Source organism: Zonotrichia albicollis, chromosome 10, assembly GCF_047830755.1.
Source record: "Zonotrichia albicollis isolate bZonAlb1 chromosome 10, bZonAlb1.hap1, whole genome shotgun sequence".
NCBI classification, from domain to species: domain Eukaryota; kingdom Metazoa; phylum Chordata; class Aves; order Passeriformes; family Passerellidae; genus Zonotrichia; species Zonotrichia albicollis.
The window spans coordinates 24,981,350-24,997,948 of NC_133828.1; the positions used below are offsets into that span (position 1 = coordinate 24,981,350).

General features: G+C 50.9%; 2 protein-coding genes across 6 annotated transcripts; both read right to left on the reverse strand.

The window, feature by feature from the left end:
• Window positions 1-329: 329 nt before the first annotated feature.
• Window positions 330-5,812, reverse strand: HOXD1 (homeobox D1). The gene is made up of 2 exons (XM_074548449.1): window positions 5,070-5,812; window positions 330-4,951 (listed from the first exon to the last, which is right to left on the reverse strand). The coding sequence occupies exons 1-2, from the start codon at window positions 5,488-5,490 to the stop codon at window positions 4,689-4,691; spliced, it is 684 nt and encodes a 227-aa protein (XP_074404550.1). The 5' UTR covers window positions 5,491-5,812; the 3' UTR covers window positions 330-4,688.
• Window positions 5,813-12,312: 6,500 nt separating this feature from the next.
• Window positions 12,313-15,823, reverse strand: HOXD3 (homeobox D3). 5 transcript variants are annotated; one of them, XM_074548947.1, is made up of 3 exons: window positions 15,524-15,823; window positions 15,314-15,430; window positions 12,313-14,909 (listed from the first exon to the last, which is right to left on the reverse strand). In XM_074548947.1, exons 1-3 carry the CDS (start codon window positions 15,807-15,809, stop codon window positions 14,158-14,160), a joined length of 1,155 nt encoding a protein of 384 aa, XP_074405048.1. In that variant the 5' UTR covers window positions 15,810-15,823; the 3' UTR covers window positions 12,313-14,157. The 5 variants fall into 5 exon arrangements, with proteins under 5 accessions (XP_074405048.1, XP_074405045.1, XP_074405046.1 ...); XM_074548944.1 differs by having other exon boundaries at window positions 12,313-14,932; window positions 15,322-15,823; XM_074548945.1 differs by having other exon boundaries at window positions 12,313-14,917; window positions 15,316-15,823.
• Window positions 15,824-16,599: the final 776 nt, after the last annotated feature.

The following is a 16,599-nucleotide window of genomic DNA, read 5'->3' on the forward strand; positions in this document are numbered from 1 at the left end:
TGTTTTTGTTTGTTTGTTTAAACTAGTGGTTTTCAATCTGCTAATCACCAGTGGCTGTTGTCTTTTAAAGAAACAAAACACAAGAGTACCAAAATTGTTTATGAAAAGCTCTTTTGTGGACCAGTGGTCTAATTTTTTTTCAGTATAAAGGAAGCCTTGTCCAGTTTACAAAAAGTTCTCAGGATGTATCTCCAGCAGAGATTTTAACACTCTATGTAAGAGTAAATTGGCTCAAACAACCAAGGAAGATTTACAGCTGAGGGTTACTTTGTTCACTTGGCTGATGATCAAGAACAGTAAAAGACTTCCACATCAAGCTAAACTACAGTAAGACATTGGCTCTGTGAAGCATCTTTTTTCCCTATATATTTCCCAGAATTATCTGGAGGCATTTTAGAGATGTGGTTAAGTAGGCATGTGAATAACAGATATTGTTACGATGGGGAGAAGAATGATTTGTCATTTGGTTCATCTTTATCAGGGTGACTTTCCTTTGCCAAAGACTCCTTAGTTCACTGACATTAGGGAAAGTTATAAAAAAGCAATGATTGAGATTGAATTAATCAAATAAACACATAGCTGTATGCAGCCATATATTGCAAATAGAACAGAATGTGTGTCCCCTAAACTTCAGTCACCTCTTAATGACAAACTGGTAACAGCCATGTTTCATCTGGGGTTTCTCTCCATACCTATTTCTCTTCACTTGTCAGGGATTTGCAAGTGTTCTTGGGGGCTCCCTGGCACTTAGGCTAGCAGAGTGGTGCAGGACAAATCATAAGTATGATTTCTTAGCTGCTAGACACAAGTTCTTGGAACTCCAAGGAGGTGTTTGCAATTTGTAATTTTGTCTGCAAAGATTTTTTTCTTATAAGAAATTGTAGTCTGTTCTCCTCTGCTAGCAATCTGTACCATTATTTGCATAAACCACAGTTCCAGGTTGTACCAATTAATACTGGAGAGGGACACTTTCAAAACTATATTAAAATATGAGGGGTGGGTTGCATATTTTTTCTTTTCTAGCTTACTGCTGGCTACTTGCATGGTCAAAATAAACCTCGATATGCAGCTCATAGCATAAAACAGTCATTGGTTTGACCCTCAGCAAGGTGCTCCCTGTGCTGTAATTCCAAGCAGTAACATACTAAATCTGGTCCTCTTGGGGAGACAGATACCCAGGCAAGCCTGCGTTCTTGCCTAAACTTGGTTTTCAAAGAGGTGCGTTCTTCTGTTATCATTTACCTATCCAAAAGATATTAAATCTCTACATTCACATATGCCACTTAGGAACAGTAATTTTACAACTTTTTTTTCCTCTTGGAAGCCTTCCAAATCAATATTTTTGTTCTGTTTGAGGCAAAATGGGAACACATAAAAAATTACTTTGTTCATATCCCTTTGTAGCCTGGGGCCCTTTGAGCAACAGTCAGTAGGCAAAAATTTAATATATGACTGAAAGAGAATGGTCTTTCTGTGGTTTCTGATGATGGCTGAGGAAAACTAAGGCCAGGAAATAGTAGTTTCATAATTTGTGGAAAATTATATGGTGGTGGGTATCTATTGAGTCCAGTCTGGAATATTTTGTTCCGATTGCAGTGAAAACTGTAGCTTGTGCTCTTACAACTAGCTGCCAAATCTGAAACTTGTTTCCAACTGCTAGGCATCAAATTGAGCATGTGTGAGACACAACTCTTGGGATTAAGTTTAAAAGAGTGAATCTTCGACCTTATCTATCATTTATTTGTCTCACAGATATCACAGGCATTTTTATTTAATTATTTAAGAATTGGCACATGACTTGCATTAGCTCCTTCCTTTGGGTAGCTTGCTGACAGAATAGTGCAAAGGAGCAATATCTAATCCTCATACAGCTAGAACTGTTTGTGAAGAGAAAGATCCTATTCAACTGGCCCTGTCATGTGAGCAGAAATCACGATTAATACAAAGTACTGGTTCTTAAGACAGAATATAGTTGTGTTCATACCACCAAATTCAGACTGCCATAAGAGAGTTATAAGGTTTCATCTTAATTTCAGAGTAAATCTCTGTGAATTTGGTCTGTGTCATTTTGATGGATTCAGAACTGTGCACTGCTACAAGGCTAGGACACATATTTATTTATTCAGGAAAATATATGTCACAAAAACATTCATTGTAAAAGACTTCGTGTGCTCTAATGGTCTGATCCAGCACCACTGAAATCAATGAGAATCTTTCTTTCCATGTTGGTAATGCAGGAGTGTGCCAGCAGTACAGAAAGCATTCCTCTGGCCTGAAGTGCCTGGCACAAATGTCAAAATCATTAGGAAAATAAAAGGCTGACAAACAAGCAACCCCATAGACATGCGACAAATTTGGAGGCAACTGCAAATACAACTGTTTTTTAAAGTTTGTATGTGAAACATGTTCTGAGAAAAATGGGTTATTCCAGCTGTATGTCTATGCTCACTTGTAGGATTAAAAAAAACAAATGAAAGAGTGGTAACAGAGTAGTTCATAAAAATGGACCTTTAAAACAGCTGCAGAAAAGAGCTGGTTAGTAGTATACCTGCCTTTAAAATTCAAATTGCAAAACAAATTTGATTTATTCAAATTTTCATTAATTTTACCAGATTTTGCTTTATTCTGCTTTAAGTAGCACCTTCCAAAAAAAAAAAAAAAAGTGGCAGAAATATTATTTCCTGGTTTTTAATGAATGATCAGCCTGCAGTATAAACACTTGTTTGGTGTCATTACTTTAATGAAGAACTGCAAACCACACATTTTGGTTGCAGCTACTTTCACACGAGTACTTCAGTCCTGGGAATTTTTAGGGCTATGCCATGAAGTGAAGCAGCCCAAGGGACATGAACCATAACTCTGTGTACAGAACAAAAATGTGCCTGTGCGCATGCACAGCCGTGAGCCTCTAGCAGTGTTGTCCTTTGCTGGTACAGTCAGGATATGATGTGTGACAACCCTTCTGCCTTGGGAAGTCCCTTCCTTTGGATGTTCACTATGGGGAACATCCACCTCCTTGCCAAGGAGGCTCCTGGCCCCGTTTAGTCATGGACTTGTTGCCACATCATCATCATAACTTGCCTGCCCAGCTTTGGGGAGTAGTTTCCCAAGGTTCCCACCACTCTGCTGGAGCATCCATCAGCAGTGGCTTCCCAGTCCCTCAGCAGAATCTTCAGAAGAAAGTCTTAAGCAGAAGGGCACCTGAGGAGATGGAAAGTATTACAGAAAGTAAGAATCTTCTTCGTTGCAGGCTTTTTGACTTGAGGCATCCATCTTCATATTCCCTCTGTGCTCATTTTGCCCAGTAAGCATCCAACAAAGACAAATAGTTGTTGGTGTCTGGGGCTGGCTTCCAGACAGGGACCCAATACATTCCACAGGTCTCCTTGAAGTCTGTCTCCCCTAGTCCCACAGTTGGGTTTTCACCCCAAGGTCCAACACTCAGCAGAAATCCAGGGCAGAAAAAGGCTTGTCCAAAACAAAAGTCCTGTCCACAAATAAATAAAATTACCTTCACGTAAATCCAGATGTCATTCCTCTCCACATTGCTGTTTTGCTTTCCCACGCAGAAATGGGAAAAAAAGTCTAAGCTTGGTTCCTTTGTCAACTTTGACATGGTTATTTTATCTGTGGGAACATTGCCAGTCTCTTTTGTGCAGCTACCCAAGCAAAAGACCCAGGAATCCTCTTCCCTTTTGCCAGCATTAGCCTTTGGTCAAACCCAAGCATCTTTCTAAGCTTCAACAGGTCTTGAGGTTTGCACGTGGTGAGATTTGTTGCAAACAGATTTATAATGATGCAATTTTTTAACCATGGGATACAATGAAGACTGAGAGGGCTAAATGAACTGATTCTGGCCCTCGGTGCTGTAAGAGGCTTTATTTTGTCTGCAGACATGTGAGGGGAGCTGGGAGTTAGCAGAGTGGCCACTGGCCCGTCCTGGGCTGCCCAGAGCCTCTGCAAGGGAAATCCCAGCACCTCTGCAGTTCAAATGAGGAAGAGGTGCTCCTCTTAAGGCTTTATTTCTTTTTACATTTTACCTCGCGGTTTTTTCTGTCAAAAACAGATTTTTTACTAAATTAGGAAAATAAATAGGAATGAATGAATGAATGAATGAATGAATGAATGAATGAATACAAGCAAAACCAGCCTCTTTTTTGCAGCAGTTTAGCAAAGGGCAGGGCAGAAGACAAGGACACTTCTTTCAAAAGGGGATCTTGGATTCATGCCATGACCATCCCTGACCCTTTCTGTAAGAGGAAGTTTCCCTGTTCTCCCCTGCTCTGCCTTCTCGGGGTTTCTCCCTTTCTGTACCAACTCTGCCTGAGCGCATGGATCTGTCTTTTCAAAATGCAAAACGGAGAAAGGCTCGGGAGCATGGGGCAGCCCCTCCACGCACCCACCTCCGCCCGAACCCAGGGGAACTGGCAGAGCCGCTCGCTGCCCTGCCTTGGGGAGCGGCGCCCTCCGCTAACTCCCGAGTACACCCTCCCGCTGCCTCGGCCCGCTCCGACACCGGGCAGCGGCGCTCCGAGCCGCCGGTTTTCCCTGAATCCTCATAAATAAAACTGTACATAAAGTTCCAACAGAAAAAGCAGCGTAACAGCACAGCCGGGGTCCCGCGTGAAGGCACAGCCGGTGCCCCCCGGCCGCCGCTTCCAGCCCAGCCCCGAGGTCCCCGCGGGGCCTCAGGCGGGGCCGCCCGGGACAGCGGCGGCGGGGGCGGCCAGCGCCTCCCGCTCCCGCTTCTTCTGCTTCATGCGGCGGTTCTGGAACCAGACCTTCACCTGGGCGTCGCGGAGGCGCAGCGAGCGGGCCACCTCGAGGCGGCGGGCCCGCGACAGGTACCGGCTGAAGTGGAACTCCTTCTCCAGCTCCGTGAGCTGCCGGGTGCTGAAGCTGGTGCGTGCGGAGCAGGCGGGAGCTTCCCCCCCGCCCGGCGCCGGGCCGCCTGCAACGCCGAAAAACACCGCGCTTCAGCGGGGGCAGAGGCAGGGATGGAGGCAGGAGAAGGGCAGAGGGGAGCCGGGATGGGAGCAGCCCCCGCCCGCTCCCGCCGCCCCACTCACTTCTGCCGGGCGGGCTCCGCTTCGCTCGCATCCACTCGAAGGTGCGGGGCGCCGCCGGGGCCGCCGCGGGAGCCGGGCGGGCGGGCGCGGGGGCGGCCCCGGGGCAGGGCGAGAGGTGCCGGAGCGCCCCGCCGCCCGCGCCCGGGCAGGGGCAGGGGTGCTCGGGGTCCCGGGAGCGGCCGCTCCCGGCGAGGATGGACGAGGCGTAGGCCGGCGGTGCGGCTCCCCGCGACGGGCGGCAGCCGGGGCCCAGCGCCGCGGGGGCAGCGGCCGCGTAGCCCGGCGCCTGCGGGGGGGACGCGGCGCTGGCCGTGGTGCCCAGCGCCAGGAAGGCGTCATCCCCTCGCTGGGGATACGGGGCCTGCAGGGCACCGCGGCACAGCCCCGGCGGAAAGGCGAGAGCGAAGTACCCCAGCTCCATGGCCCACGGGGCAGCACCGCGCCCCGCCGGGGCAATATTGCCCTAATATAGGCCCTGGAGCGGGGCACGTCCCGCCCCGCGGCCAATGGGAGCCCGGAGGGGCGAGCCCGAGCCGGGGGTCCCGGGCGCCCCCAGCTCCCCTGCCCCGGCCGGCTGCTGGGACTGTAGCGGGGCTGGAGCGGGGCTGCAGGTGGGCAATCCTGCCGTGCCGCACCGGGATTACCCCGGGACAGATCGCTCCCCTTGGCTCGACGGAGTCTCCGCACACTGGGGACGTTTGCCGGGAGGTTGGAAGGTGAGCGAGCTGACGCTTTCCCGCTATCCGGGCGCCCGTCTGCGCTCTCCCTTGCCCTGCAGCCGGCCGGACTCCGGGGGCTCCCACGGGAGCCCAGCCGTCACACCCCGGCCTCCCCATCCGGGGGCTGGGGCAGGGGCGGGGTGCTGCTGCACCTCATGGCGCTTAATGGTCTCGTTCCATCAGATAAGTGCTCTGCAGCCTCTCAAAAATGAATCTCCTCACCGTTAACAGGCTCACACCGTTAATGGACTTCTATTTTTCCCTTGGCGATTCGGCATTGTTTACTGAGTGTTCACCAAGTTGCTCTACCCAGCCAAATCGTCCAACTCTCTCTTGGTTTTCAATCCTCCAGAATAGCAGGAAACAGCAGCAAGGTGAAGGAGGTGAAATCTGGACTCCCGAAGTGATCATCTTGCCCTAAACGTCTCCAAGTGACATTTGACCATCCAGTGTGAGCCATGCTGATGTTTGATTTGGGCAATGATCGGTTTCATCCAGTGCCTCAGCTGATAACCGTGTGTCAGTGCAGTTCAGAAGAGCAGAAGGGCATGCTGGGCAGAGCACACCTGGGCTTTGGTGACTTGGCATTGGACATACAAGGAACACAAGGGCTACATCAGGCTGCTTTGAATTAGACTTGCAACCTTCTAATTCTTAGTAGGTGGATGTGGAGTCAGCTGGCAAATGCAAGGGTTGTACTTTATTTAAAATTATATTTTATTTCTAAATAAAAGCATGAAATTTATATACCTTCATCCATCATCTAGTGCCTTCCACTCAACAGCTCAAGGAGTTCCACAAGCTCTTGGCAAAAGTGCCGTTTGTTGTGGTCAGGAAGAGGCCACAAATTTTGCAAGGACCAAGCATGATGCCAGCCTTATGAAGGCAGCCAGAATCCCCAGAGAAGGAAACATTCCACTGGATCTCCTGTGGATTTCAGAGGGCCAGACTGGTGACAGGAAAGGGATATAATGGGGAGACATAATCAGACCGTTTCACTGACTCAGTATCAACTCTTTCCCACGGAGATTTGTGCTCTGCAGCTCAGCTCCACCATTATGCCCAGCTGATGAATTCAGAGCAGATCTGTTGGGTTTTTCCTGCAGGGGCCCTGAGAGGACACATTGCTAGGACAGGCGTGCACATCCTGCAGAGGTACAGGAGTATTTCCCTGCACAGGGACTCTGATCAGTGACATGACCTCCTATCAGCCCCACTTTCTCCCCAGCTAAGATTGTTCATCTACTACAAACCAGCTATTGCAGAGGCAAGGCTGGTTGTATATAGATTATGTCTTAAGGGTGCTTGAACTTCGAGTCTACAGACACAGCAGGCACTGAAATATCAGTCCTGACACTCAGTGTTCTCCTGGCACAGACTTGTTCACTCTGATGGGCTGTGCTGCCCTTATACTCTAATAACAGGGTATCACCTAAATTTCTATTTTCAGGGGGTGCAAGAAGAATTAGAAGAAAAAATTAGAACAGTTTAAATGAAATACACTCTGTCAGGAAACATACATTTGGAGGAAGGGGTCAAATTCTGGACGATGCAAACTTTCTCAGCACTCCCATGGCAATCAGAGCAGTTTGGAAAATGTTATCTTCTGAAAAATCAGAAGCCTGGGAACACCAGGTTTTCTCTTTAGCAGAGAATGGCTGTCCATGCAGCAGAGCATCTGTGCTCTTCAGTCTCCCCTGCTGTAAAAATTCCTGCCTGCAGGGAAGGAAAGAAAATTGGCTTCAGAAAAGAGCTGCTGCTTTACTTGGGTCTTGTGTTTGCAAAATGCAACTGGTTTAATTACACCTAAGACTGTTCTAAATGCTAGAAAAGCTGTCTGTGTTCACACCAACATATGATCTTTCCATTTACCCAGCTGGATGCTGTTACCAGTTTCCTGTTCATTACCTGTTTGTTTTGGCAGGACTGTTCAAGGGTGACAAAAGCAGAAATCAGTGGCTAAATACAGGAAAAACATCTCTTGTTGATACTCTGGCTTTAGAGGGAGAGCTTTTTCTACATGCAGGAATTTCAGTGTTCAGACTTTAAAAGTTAACTTCCAGTGATAGAGAACAGAGTGACTGAAGATGTTTTTTTACAAGGAGTCTAATGGAAAAGATGAAGGACTCATTGGAAGCCAAAAGAAGGAAGAAGAAAAGTGGGGGAAAAAAGAATGTGAAGAACATGATGCTATCAGAGACAACTGGAGAATTGCTGGGAGGTTCAGGGATGCCTGTGTGAGTAATCAAGTGATGGTGAGACAGGGGAGCTGCTGGGGCAAAAACTTATGTAACAGCAATGGACCAAATGAGTCCTTGTGTCACCATGTTTCTGGAAGTATGTGGGCCTCTACAAAGCCTGAGAAAGCTGCTGTGGAACCAAGACATGATGTAGGAGAAAGTCCATCCAAAAAGCCCTGAGTCCTGTTGGTTGCAGACACCAGCCCCTCACCCTAGGGAGGCTGCTTGAGCAGCCTGTGTTGAAGGCAATGGCAGCCCAAGCCACAGGCACTGCCTTGGGACTGGGACATGTGGCCTGTCTCCCTAGGACAGGAGCCCACCCTCTGTGCTTGTCACTAACACCCAGGAGATCCCTCCCCAGCCCCCAGCCTAGAAGTCGAGGTTCAGCATTACCTTGTCCTTTTCCCTCTGCTGCTGCAGCCCTGCCAGCTGGGCAAAGCTGGTTCCCAGTGCCAGGGGGGATGTACATCCATGGTGTGGGGACAGTGAGGGTGGGGATGGGCATCCTGAGGGCAGATAAGCAAACACTGGGCATTTAAGCAGTGGCCCTGTTAGCACAAACAAACCACCAACGGCTCCTGTGAGAAAGGCTGTTTCAGAAGGAGGGGAAGCTCTTCGGAGTTTATTTTGTAAAATGTGAATAAACCCAGGGATGAACAGAGACTCCAGGGCAGAGATGGGGAGTTGTTCTGGCACTCTAGGGGAGCCATCCTCAGCTCCTTCACTAGCACAGGCAGGCACATCAACCCTCAGGAAAGGGTGTTTCCCTCTGCCATCCATGTTTCCCTGCCACAAGTTCCTCTTTCCCAGGTGACCCCTGGGACAGGAACCTGTGTTCTCCCAGTATGTGAGATTAACAACAAAGATCCTCTGTATGAACACAGAGAAGAGGATAGTCTGTGCCTTCTTCTGTAAAGATTTGCTCTGAAGGGTGATTCCACGCTGGCCCCTTGCCATGTAAAGCCCTGTTTCCAGTCCCATGGCTGTGAATTTGTTGGGACAGAAATATTACACATATTGATAACCCAGAGGTGTCAAGGTAAGCCACGCTGCTGTGTGCAAAACAGGTGTCAATGAGTTTGCAGCCAAGATTTCTGTCTTCTCTTGCCTTTCTGGCTCCCAAAGATCCTAAAATGTTTCTTAGAGGAAAGACTGAGTCTGTGTACCTCACTCAGCATGGGATTGCCTACCTTCAGTTGTTGTAAGAAAAACTGCATGTAAAAATAAATGAAGTGTTCAAATCCTACATTTGTGAGAATTTTTACCCAGAAGATGTCCATCCTGCCTACTACAAATTCCTTGCTGTTTTCACTCTGCTTTGTGCTTATTATCATTGAAGCTGAGCCTTTCTGTAATTCATCCCAGAACGTTCTGAAAGCTTCAGAACCCTGGACTCCAAAAAGAGAGACAAAGACTCACCTCTGCTCCTGAGCAGCATCTGCAGAGGCTTAGGGGTGTGCAGGCACAGGTACCTCACTGAGTCCCACTCTGTATCTTAGCCTATGTGGCCCAAGGGGTTCAGTCCTGCCCTGTTACTCGATGGCTCTCAAGCTCTGGGACTGCATTCTGTTGGATGGGGTTTCTGGTCTGGTCCCAGCTGGCTCAGGTCCAAGCAGAAGTAGGAGGAGCCACTGTCGAGTAAAAAGTGCTCTGGGTGTGATTGCTGACCCTTAACAGAGCCAGCCCTGTCACCCCCTGACAGCCCCACTCCAAGCAAGCACCACGGGGTACCCACTGCTGCCTCTCACATGGGAGCAGACAGGCATTGCCCATTCAGGGATTAACTTGCCATTCAGTCCCTGGAAAGTGACTGCAGCCAACAGAGCTCTGGCCCAGCTTACCTTGCACCTTTTAAAAGCAGAGGTATGTTGTTCATCAGTGTACAACACCACATGACACCCAGCCACCAGCACGACCCTCACTGCCCTGGCAGCAGCAGCCCCTGTGTGCTGCCCACCCAGCTCCTGCCTGTGTTCCCTGGCAGGTTTGCAGTGCAGTGCTGGGCACCTGGGCTGCCCACCATAGAGCACACTGTGCCTTTGCCAGGCTGCCATGGTGTGTGGCACTGGGCAAGCACAGCAGGCTGGCATGCAGGAGGATGGCATCACAACCTGCAGCTCCTTTCCTCTCTCCTCAGCTGACAGCTATCAGCAAGACACCCTCCCACTGGTAGACCAGCAGCCCCATCCCCTTTACCCTTTTTTTTCCCCTGGCAAGTAATCATTTTAGTGCCTGGACATCCCTGCAGGCTGTACCAAAGGGCTTCCCATGGGGCTGGAGGGATGCAGACACCCCAGTGGTGGATCCTGCCTTCAGGCTTTTTGCCATGGAGCCCAAAAGGCCCAGCTGGCCCTCAAGAAAGTCAGGGGACTTCTAGTTGATGCTGGTGGGCTCCCTCTTATTCAGCCAGCCTCCTCCCTGCATGCCCTTGCCTCCTGGGTGTGCAGCCAGCTGCATCCTCTTCATCTTTGGACAAGATTGCTGCAGTCCCAGGTGACCGTGGTGTGGTCTCATAGTGGAAGCCACGGGGGTGCCCCTGGGTCCTTCCCTGGCCTGCCCATGGAGCAGGGCTGGGAGCCTGCAGTGCCTGCTCAGGGAACTCTTGCTAAAGGAGCAGGAGGCATTTGGCTTTGTTTTCCCAGCCAAACACAAGTGGCACCTACAAAACTGTGGCATCCCTGGAAGCCCCTGGCTGTGCCTGTCTAGGGTCCCCTGCCCTGGTGCTGCTAACCAGGCCATGCACAGTGGGACACTGATGGGCCCCCCTCAAAAAGAAACAGCCTGCAAAGGGGTGGCTCGGCCCTGCACTGACTGCATGGAGATATAACACAAAGCCTCAGCTCCTTTTTGCACTGGGGAAACTGCCATTGAATGGTGAGTTACTGTAAAGGCCAAACCAGAAAGTGGGGACCCAAACCCCACTGATCTGAACAGAATAACTTGCATGGCCTCACTGAAGCTCTGTGAACCCCTGACACATCTCAACCAGTGCTGTCAGCAGCTGCCTGTCCCAAATAATGCAGCATCACTGCCAGCATTTAGAGGGCCTGGTTCACTGACCCTTTTAGGTGTCTGGAGCAGATGGAGGGAGCAGGGAAGGAGAGGAAGGGGTGCTGTGCCTCCTATTTGTAAAGAAAGGCAAAGGTAAGATCAGTCCCAGGCCTGGCCTTGGCTGACTAGCTGTGTTTTGAATAGGTGACTGGAGTTCATCACATCAGATGCTCTTGCAAAGGAGCTAAGCTCCTGATGAGTGTAAAGGGGGTTTGTTTATAATTTATGGGTTTTAAATGATGGGCCAAGAAAAAGTCTGGCTTGTGCCAAAGTGTATCTCTCCTCTAGATTGCTGATGCTTGTACAAACATTGTAAAAATGCCAGCAATCTTGCTAAAGTTACATTACTTCTAATAATTATGTTATCATCATGGACTTCTATTGCATTACAAAGGAGACACCTCTGCCAGAGTCACGGAGAAGAAAGTGAATTTATTTACAAGAAGATTCTCCCTCACACAAGCTCCTCCTCCTCCCCCCCTGGAAACCATGGCTGCTGTCTTCCTTCAACATGAAAGCAATTCAGGGCAGTGGGCCTCGGTAACACCATGTTTGTGGTCAGGGCTCCTCTGAGCTCCCTTCCTTCCCCAGATCTCTAAACAGCCTTTTCTTTTTCACCAGATTTTATGAAGGACTAATAGTGTAAGTCGAGGCAAACACTGACTATCAGCCTACAGAGCACAAAGCAAAGGGGAGAAGGACACTGAGTGTCCTGCAGAAATGGTGGTGCCTTGCTGTTTCACAGAAACAGCAAAGAAGCAGATGATGCAAAATATATTGTGTTTCAAGAACACACAAAAACCTACATGGGGAATTTTGTTTGTGGGCACACTGATTGCAGAAAGTTTTGGAGAGACAAACATATGTATATATTTATGGGAAATTGCAGAAGTATAAACCACAAGTGGTGTCTAGCATTACTTTTTGCGTTGTTTGTATGTTTTATTTTCTCCTGGGTGGTGCTTCTAAGAAACAATTTGTGTGAAAACTTCCATAGAATAGGGCTTAAAAGGGTTAAAATATGTCTCCAAACAAAGAAGTTTATTCTGTTCTGTTTTGTTTACAGATCTGTAACACATATATCCAAATTTGCTTGGTTAAAAGTGGAATTTAACAAAAGATACACTTTTCACTGTAGCACAGCATTGTTGAAATCTCACAGAGGGGAAAACAAAACCCTAAGTAATATTTTGAATCACTAGTGCTCAGCTGAACAAAAATAACAAATGGCGAGGAAGAAAGTGGGGATGGGAAAGAAAAGAAGAATAAATAAAAGAAAACTTGTCTGTATTGACCAGGATGGGAGGTGGCAAAATATTTCTCACAATAGGAATGCCAGGTCTGTCATTAGAGGATGGAGTAGGAGCTGCGGTGTTTGCCAAACTGGAAAGCAATGCATCAGACGCTTTGGTGGGGAATATAGAAGTTTGGATTAATATTTAACCCAACACTTTTAGAAAGAGACAAGAATAGTCTTCTCAGAGCAATATGTACTGTCAGGAAGAGACTTTAATCACAGCGTTTACAAAAGAAATATCTCTGTAAATCCAGCGAGTTCAATACAGCCGTGTAACTAGAGAGGAGGCAACACGAGGCTTCAGAGCACCGTTCCCTTTCTTTTTCCTATTTTTGTATCTTCTCGTTACTTTAATTTTTTCTTCCCCGTGTTAGCTGTCCTGTTGGTGTCAGGGCGGTGGCGGTGCCCCCTGCGGCGGTCAGGCCGGGTGGGACTGTCCTTGCCGGCACCGGGGAGCGCGGCGGCACCGCCCGGGCCCTGCCCGCGCCCCGTCTCAGCGTCTCCCTTCGGCTGCGTGTATCTGATTGTCAAATTTCTTTCAAAGTTTATATTTATGAAAAAAAAAAAAAAACAAACCAAGAGGAAAAGCTCGGCCTTCCAAAGATGTCTAAAAATTGATTTATGGTTAGTAAAAGACAACAGTATAAAAATAACAAAGGAGGTGGCAGCTGCTGCGCGGATTGCTATGGAGACCCTAATGAAATTAGCACTATCAGAGGGTTTCTAATTTTTTTGCCTTCTAAGCTTCTAATTTCTTTTCTATTTTGGATAGCCAGAGTGTAATTTAAAAAAAAATAAAAAAAAAAAAAAGAAAACAGCCCACCGAAATAATATGTGCGATACATACCCAGCCAATAAATAAATGTTAACCTCACCGAGGTTTTTATATGCAGGATTTGATCTGAAACAAGATGGTCAAGAGCCCCTCTTTGTAGATCGCCTCCTCAAAGCGGCTGCGCCTCCATCTGAAGGTGGCTTCACGCGGCCGAGCCAGCTGCCGGCCAAGCCACCGAGGCGCTCGAGTGGGGCCAGCCGATTAGAAATAAATACTTTAAAAATACTTTCAATATTTTTTTAAGTGTAACGGCTCTTTGTGTGATGCCACAGCTTGTTTTACTCTATTAATGATTTACGACTTGCTGTCTTAATTAATCCTTACATAAACTACAAACACCAGCCACTGTTACAACTGTTCAAGACTACTCTCTCAACTAGCTCAGACCGATTATACTAAATAGGTGAAATGTAAGTCACCACGGACCTGAATCCCTCTCCCGAAGTATTGGTGAAGAAACTCTACAAATACCCACATAAATACATTAAGACGAGGATAAATAATCAGTGATACAAAAAATGTCTCGCTTAAAATAATAAATACATATCATTTAGTCCAATGCGATCCTTACGTTACGGAAGAACTCATAAATTAACTTCTCTGAAATAAGCTTACGCGCGGGCGAGTTCCGACGGCTCACGACTGGTCTAAAACACCTCAGCATGACGCGCTGCTAACACTACAGCATCTCTAAGACTTACCTTCAAGTACATCATTACCAGCTTATCAGTCCCTCGGTTGGCAGTATATTGCACTGTCATGCTTAAAACAGCTCTAAGAGAAAGGCTCCTGCTCACGGACCTACTCGGGGCTGCGGAAGAAAGAAGGGAGCTGCTAAGGGAGACAAATCCACTAATACTGTTGGCACTCGAGAGCACAGTAACACTGTCCCGTCAGAAAAGTGAGGTAATGGAGAGGGGAGCGGAGCCCGCTGGCCGCCGCCCCGCTACAGATGCGTGAGCTTGGGCGCCTCCTGCATCCGTCCCTGAGAGGTGTGGTGAGAGGAAAGGTCCGTGTAGGTGGGGTGGGGGTCGCAAGGTCCGTGGTGGTGGCCGCCGGGGATCTGGGCGGCGCAGCTGTAGTCCACGCTGGCGGAGGAGGGGTGCTGCAGGTGCCCCAGGTTGAACATGGGGCCCGAGGCCGGCATGGAGTCCACGAAGTTGCCCCCCACGTAGACGGGGCTGCCCTGCAGGCTGGGGTTGGCGAAGCCGCCGCCGCCGCTCTGCATGGGGTGGGGGTCGTACTCCGCGCCCGCGTAGCGCTTCTGCTGCGGCAGGCAGCTGCTGAGCGGCGCCGTGTAGGCGGCCAGCCCGTACATGCTCTGCTGAGACTTGGCGAACGAGGTGGGCGAGGGCGCGTCGTAGCTCAGGCTGTTGACGCCGGGGAGCTGGCTGGAGTAGCCGACGTGGTTTGGGCCGCTTAGAGGGGGGCTGCGGTCCGGGGACTGTCCGACGGGGGAGTGCATGATGCCTTTGGCTTTTTGGTCCTTTTTGTACTTCATCCGGCGGTTCTGGAACCAGATCTTGATCTGCCGCTCGGTCAGGTTCAGGAGGTTGGCCATCTCCACGCGGCGCGGCCGGCACAGGTAGCGATTGAAGTGGAACTCCTTCTCCAGCTCCACCAGCTGCGCGCTGGTGTACGCTGTTCGCACCCTCTTGGAGGCCGGCCCGGGGGGGCTCTTGTCCTCGCAGCTCTCTCCTGCGGGGAAGAGGCACAAAGAGACATTGGTTCCCCCCACGAAAGACAACCCCCCTTCCTGCCGGGGTCCCTCGGAAACCTGCTATACCCTCTCTTCTGTCGGCCCCGGGGAGGGGGTGCAGAGGGCCCGGGGGCGGCCTCTCCCTCCTCCCTGCCCGATACCCACCCTCCCACAGCTGCCGCCCCCCAGAGACACCGACCAGGCGTCCCCGGCACCCCGCCCTCAGCCTGTCCCACCTGCAGCGCCCGGCAGGGCTGGGACCCTCAGCGGGGTGGGGTGGGGGGACAGGAGGGCGATAGCAGCTACAGGAGCAGCAGACAAGGCCCTGAGCCGGAGCTCAGCCCGAAGGACTCAGCCCTGCTCCCCGGGAGAGCAGTGGGTCGGGGCGGGGGTTTTGGGCTACCTGGGGGGGCGCAGGTGCTTTTCTGCTTGGAGTTCTGCCGGGACTCCTTCATCCAAGGAAATATCTGCTTGCTGAGGGTGGTGCTGGCCGAGCCCGAGGAGTTGGGGCCCCCCTTGGCTTTTTTCGGAGGGGGCACACTGGGAGGGGGGTTGGGCGGGGAGGAGGGCGGCAGGGCCGGGGGCTGATGCTCGCCGATCCCTGGGGGCTGGCTGCCCCCGGGGCCGCCCCCGCCCGGCCGCATGCAGCTCCCGCTCAGCTCGCTGCCCTTGTGGGCCGGAGCGCGGCCGGGCGCCGAGCCCTGCACGGAGCAGGCGGAGCCGGGGTACTCGCCGTCCAGGCCGGCCTGGCCGTAGGGCTGGTGGGCCGCGCCGTAGGGGTAGGCGTCGGCCTTGCTGTAGGTGTAGCCCCCGAATAGCCCCGCGTTGTCGTAGTAGGCGGCTTTCTGCATCCTCTGCTCTGCGATCGCCGAGGCCCGTGGCCCCCGCTCAAATAACATTGACCGCCGCCCCGCGCCTCACGTTCTCGGCCCGGGCCACTCGCAGCCACCTGGGCAGGGAAACAGCAGGGACACAAAAGAAACTTTTAGAGGGGGGAACCGGCTGGTAGCGGCTGGCACGGGCCGGTCCCGGCGTCCCCCGCACCCCGGCACCCTCGGCCTCGGCCTCCCATGCAGGGGAGGGCTGGGAGGCATCAAGGAAGGAGCAGGGGACCCAAAGAAGGACCAGGGGACAAAAGGGTAGGATCAGGGTCACTAGGCTAGAGTCAGGGCAAACTGGGCCGCACCAGGGAGAGAGCAGAGCACACCAGGGAAGGACCCGAGCCACTGCAGTGAAAGAGCCACCCGGGAGCCATGGTGCGGGAGGAACGGAGCACATTGGCGGGACATCCTACAGGCCACCTTTTGAAGCATTTGGGGGGATGTTTTATTTGCTTTGTTTTGCCTTTGGCCTGTTCCCGCTCGAGTTTGGCAGGATCGGGTTGTAGGCAAGCGCGCTCAGTGACAACTGTGCTGGGTGGTGTCCCCAAAGAGCCAGCGGCCCGTTCCGGCCGAGAGCATGGCGCCCCCCGCCCGGCACGCGTGCGCACGGCCCTGCGCGGCTGACATGATGGATGGAGCCCGGGCTGCGGCCGGGCAGAGGCAGAAAAATCCCGTCCCCTTTGTAAACCCGCCCTGCTTCTTTCCCCGGATTCCTCCAGAGTTAAAGTATAACCGGCGCCATTCACTCCCTTCACTTTGCACTATAAAGGAAGTCGCAGGTCAGCTCCCCTATTTTAATTCTGTGATG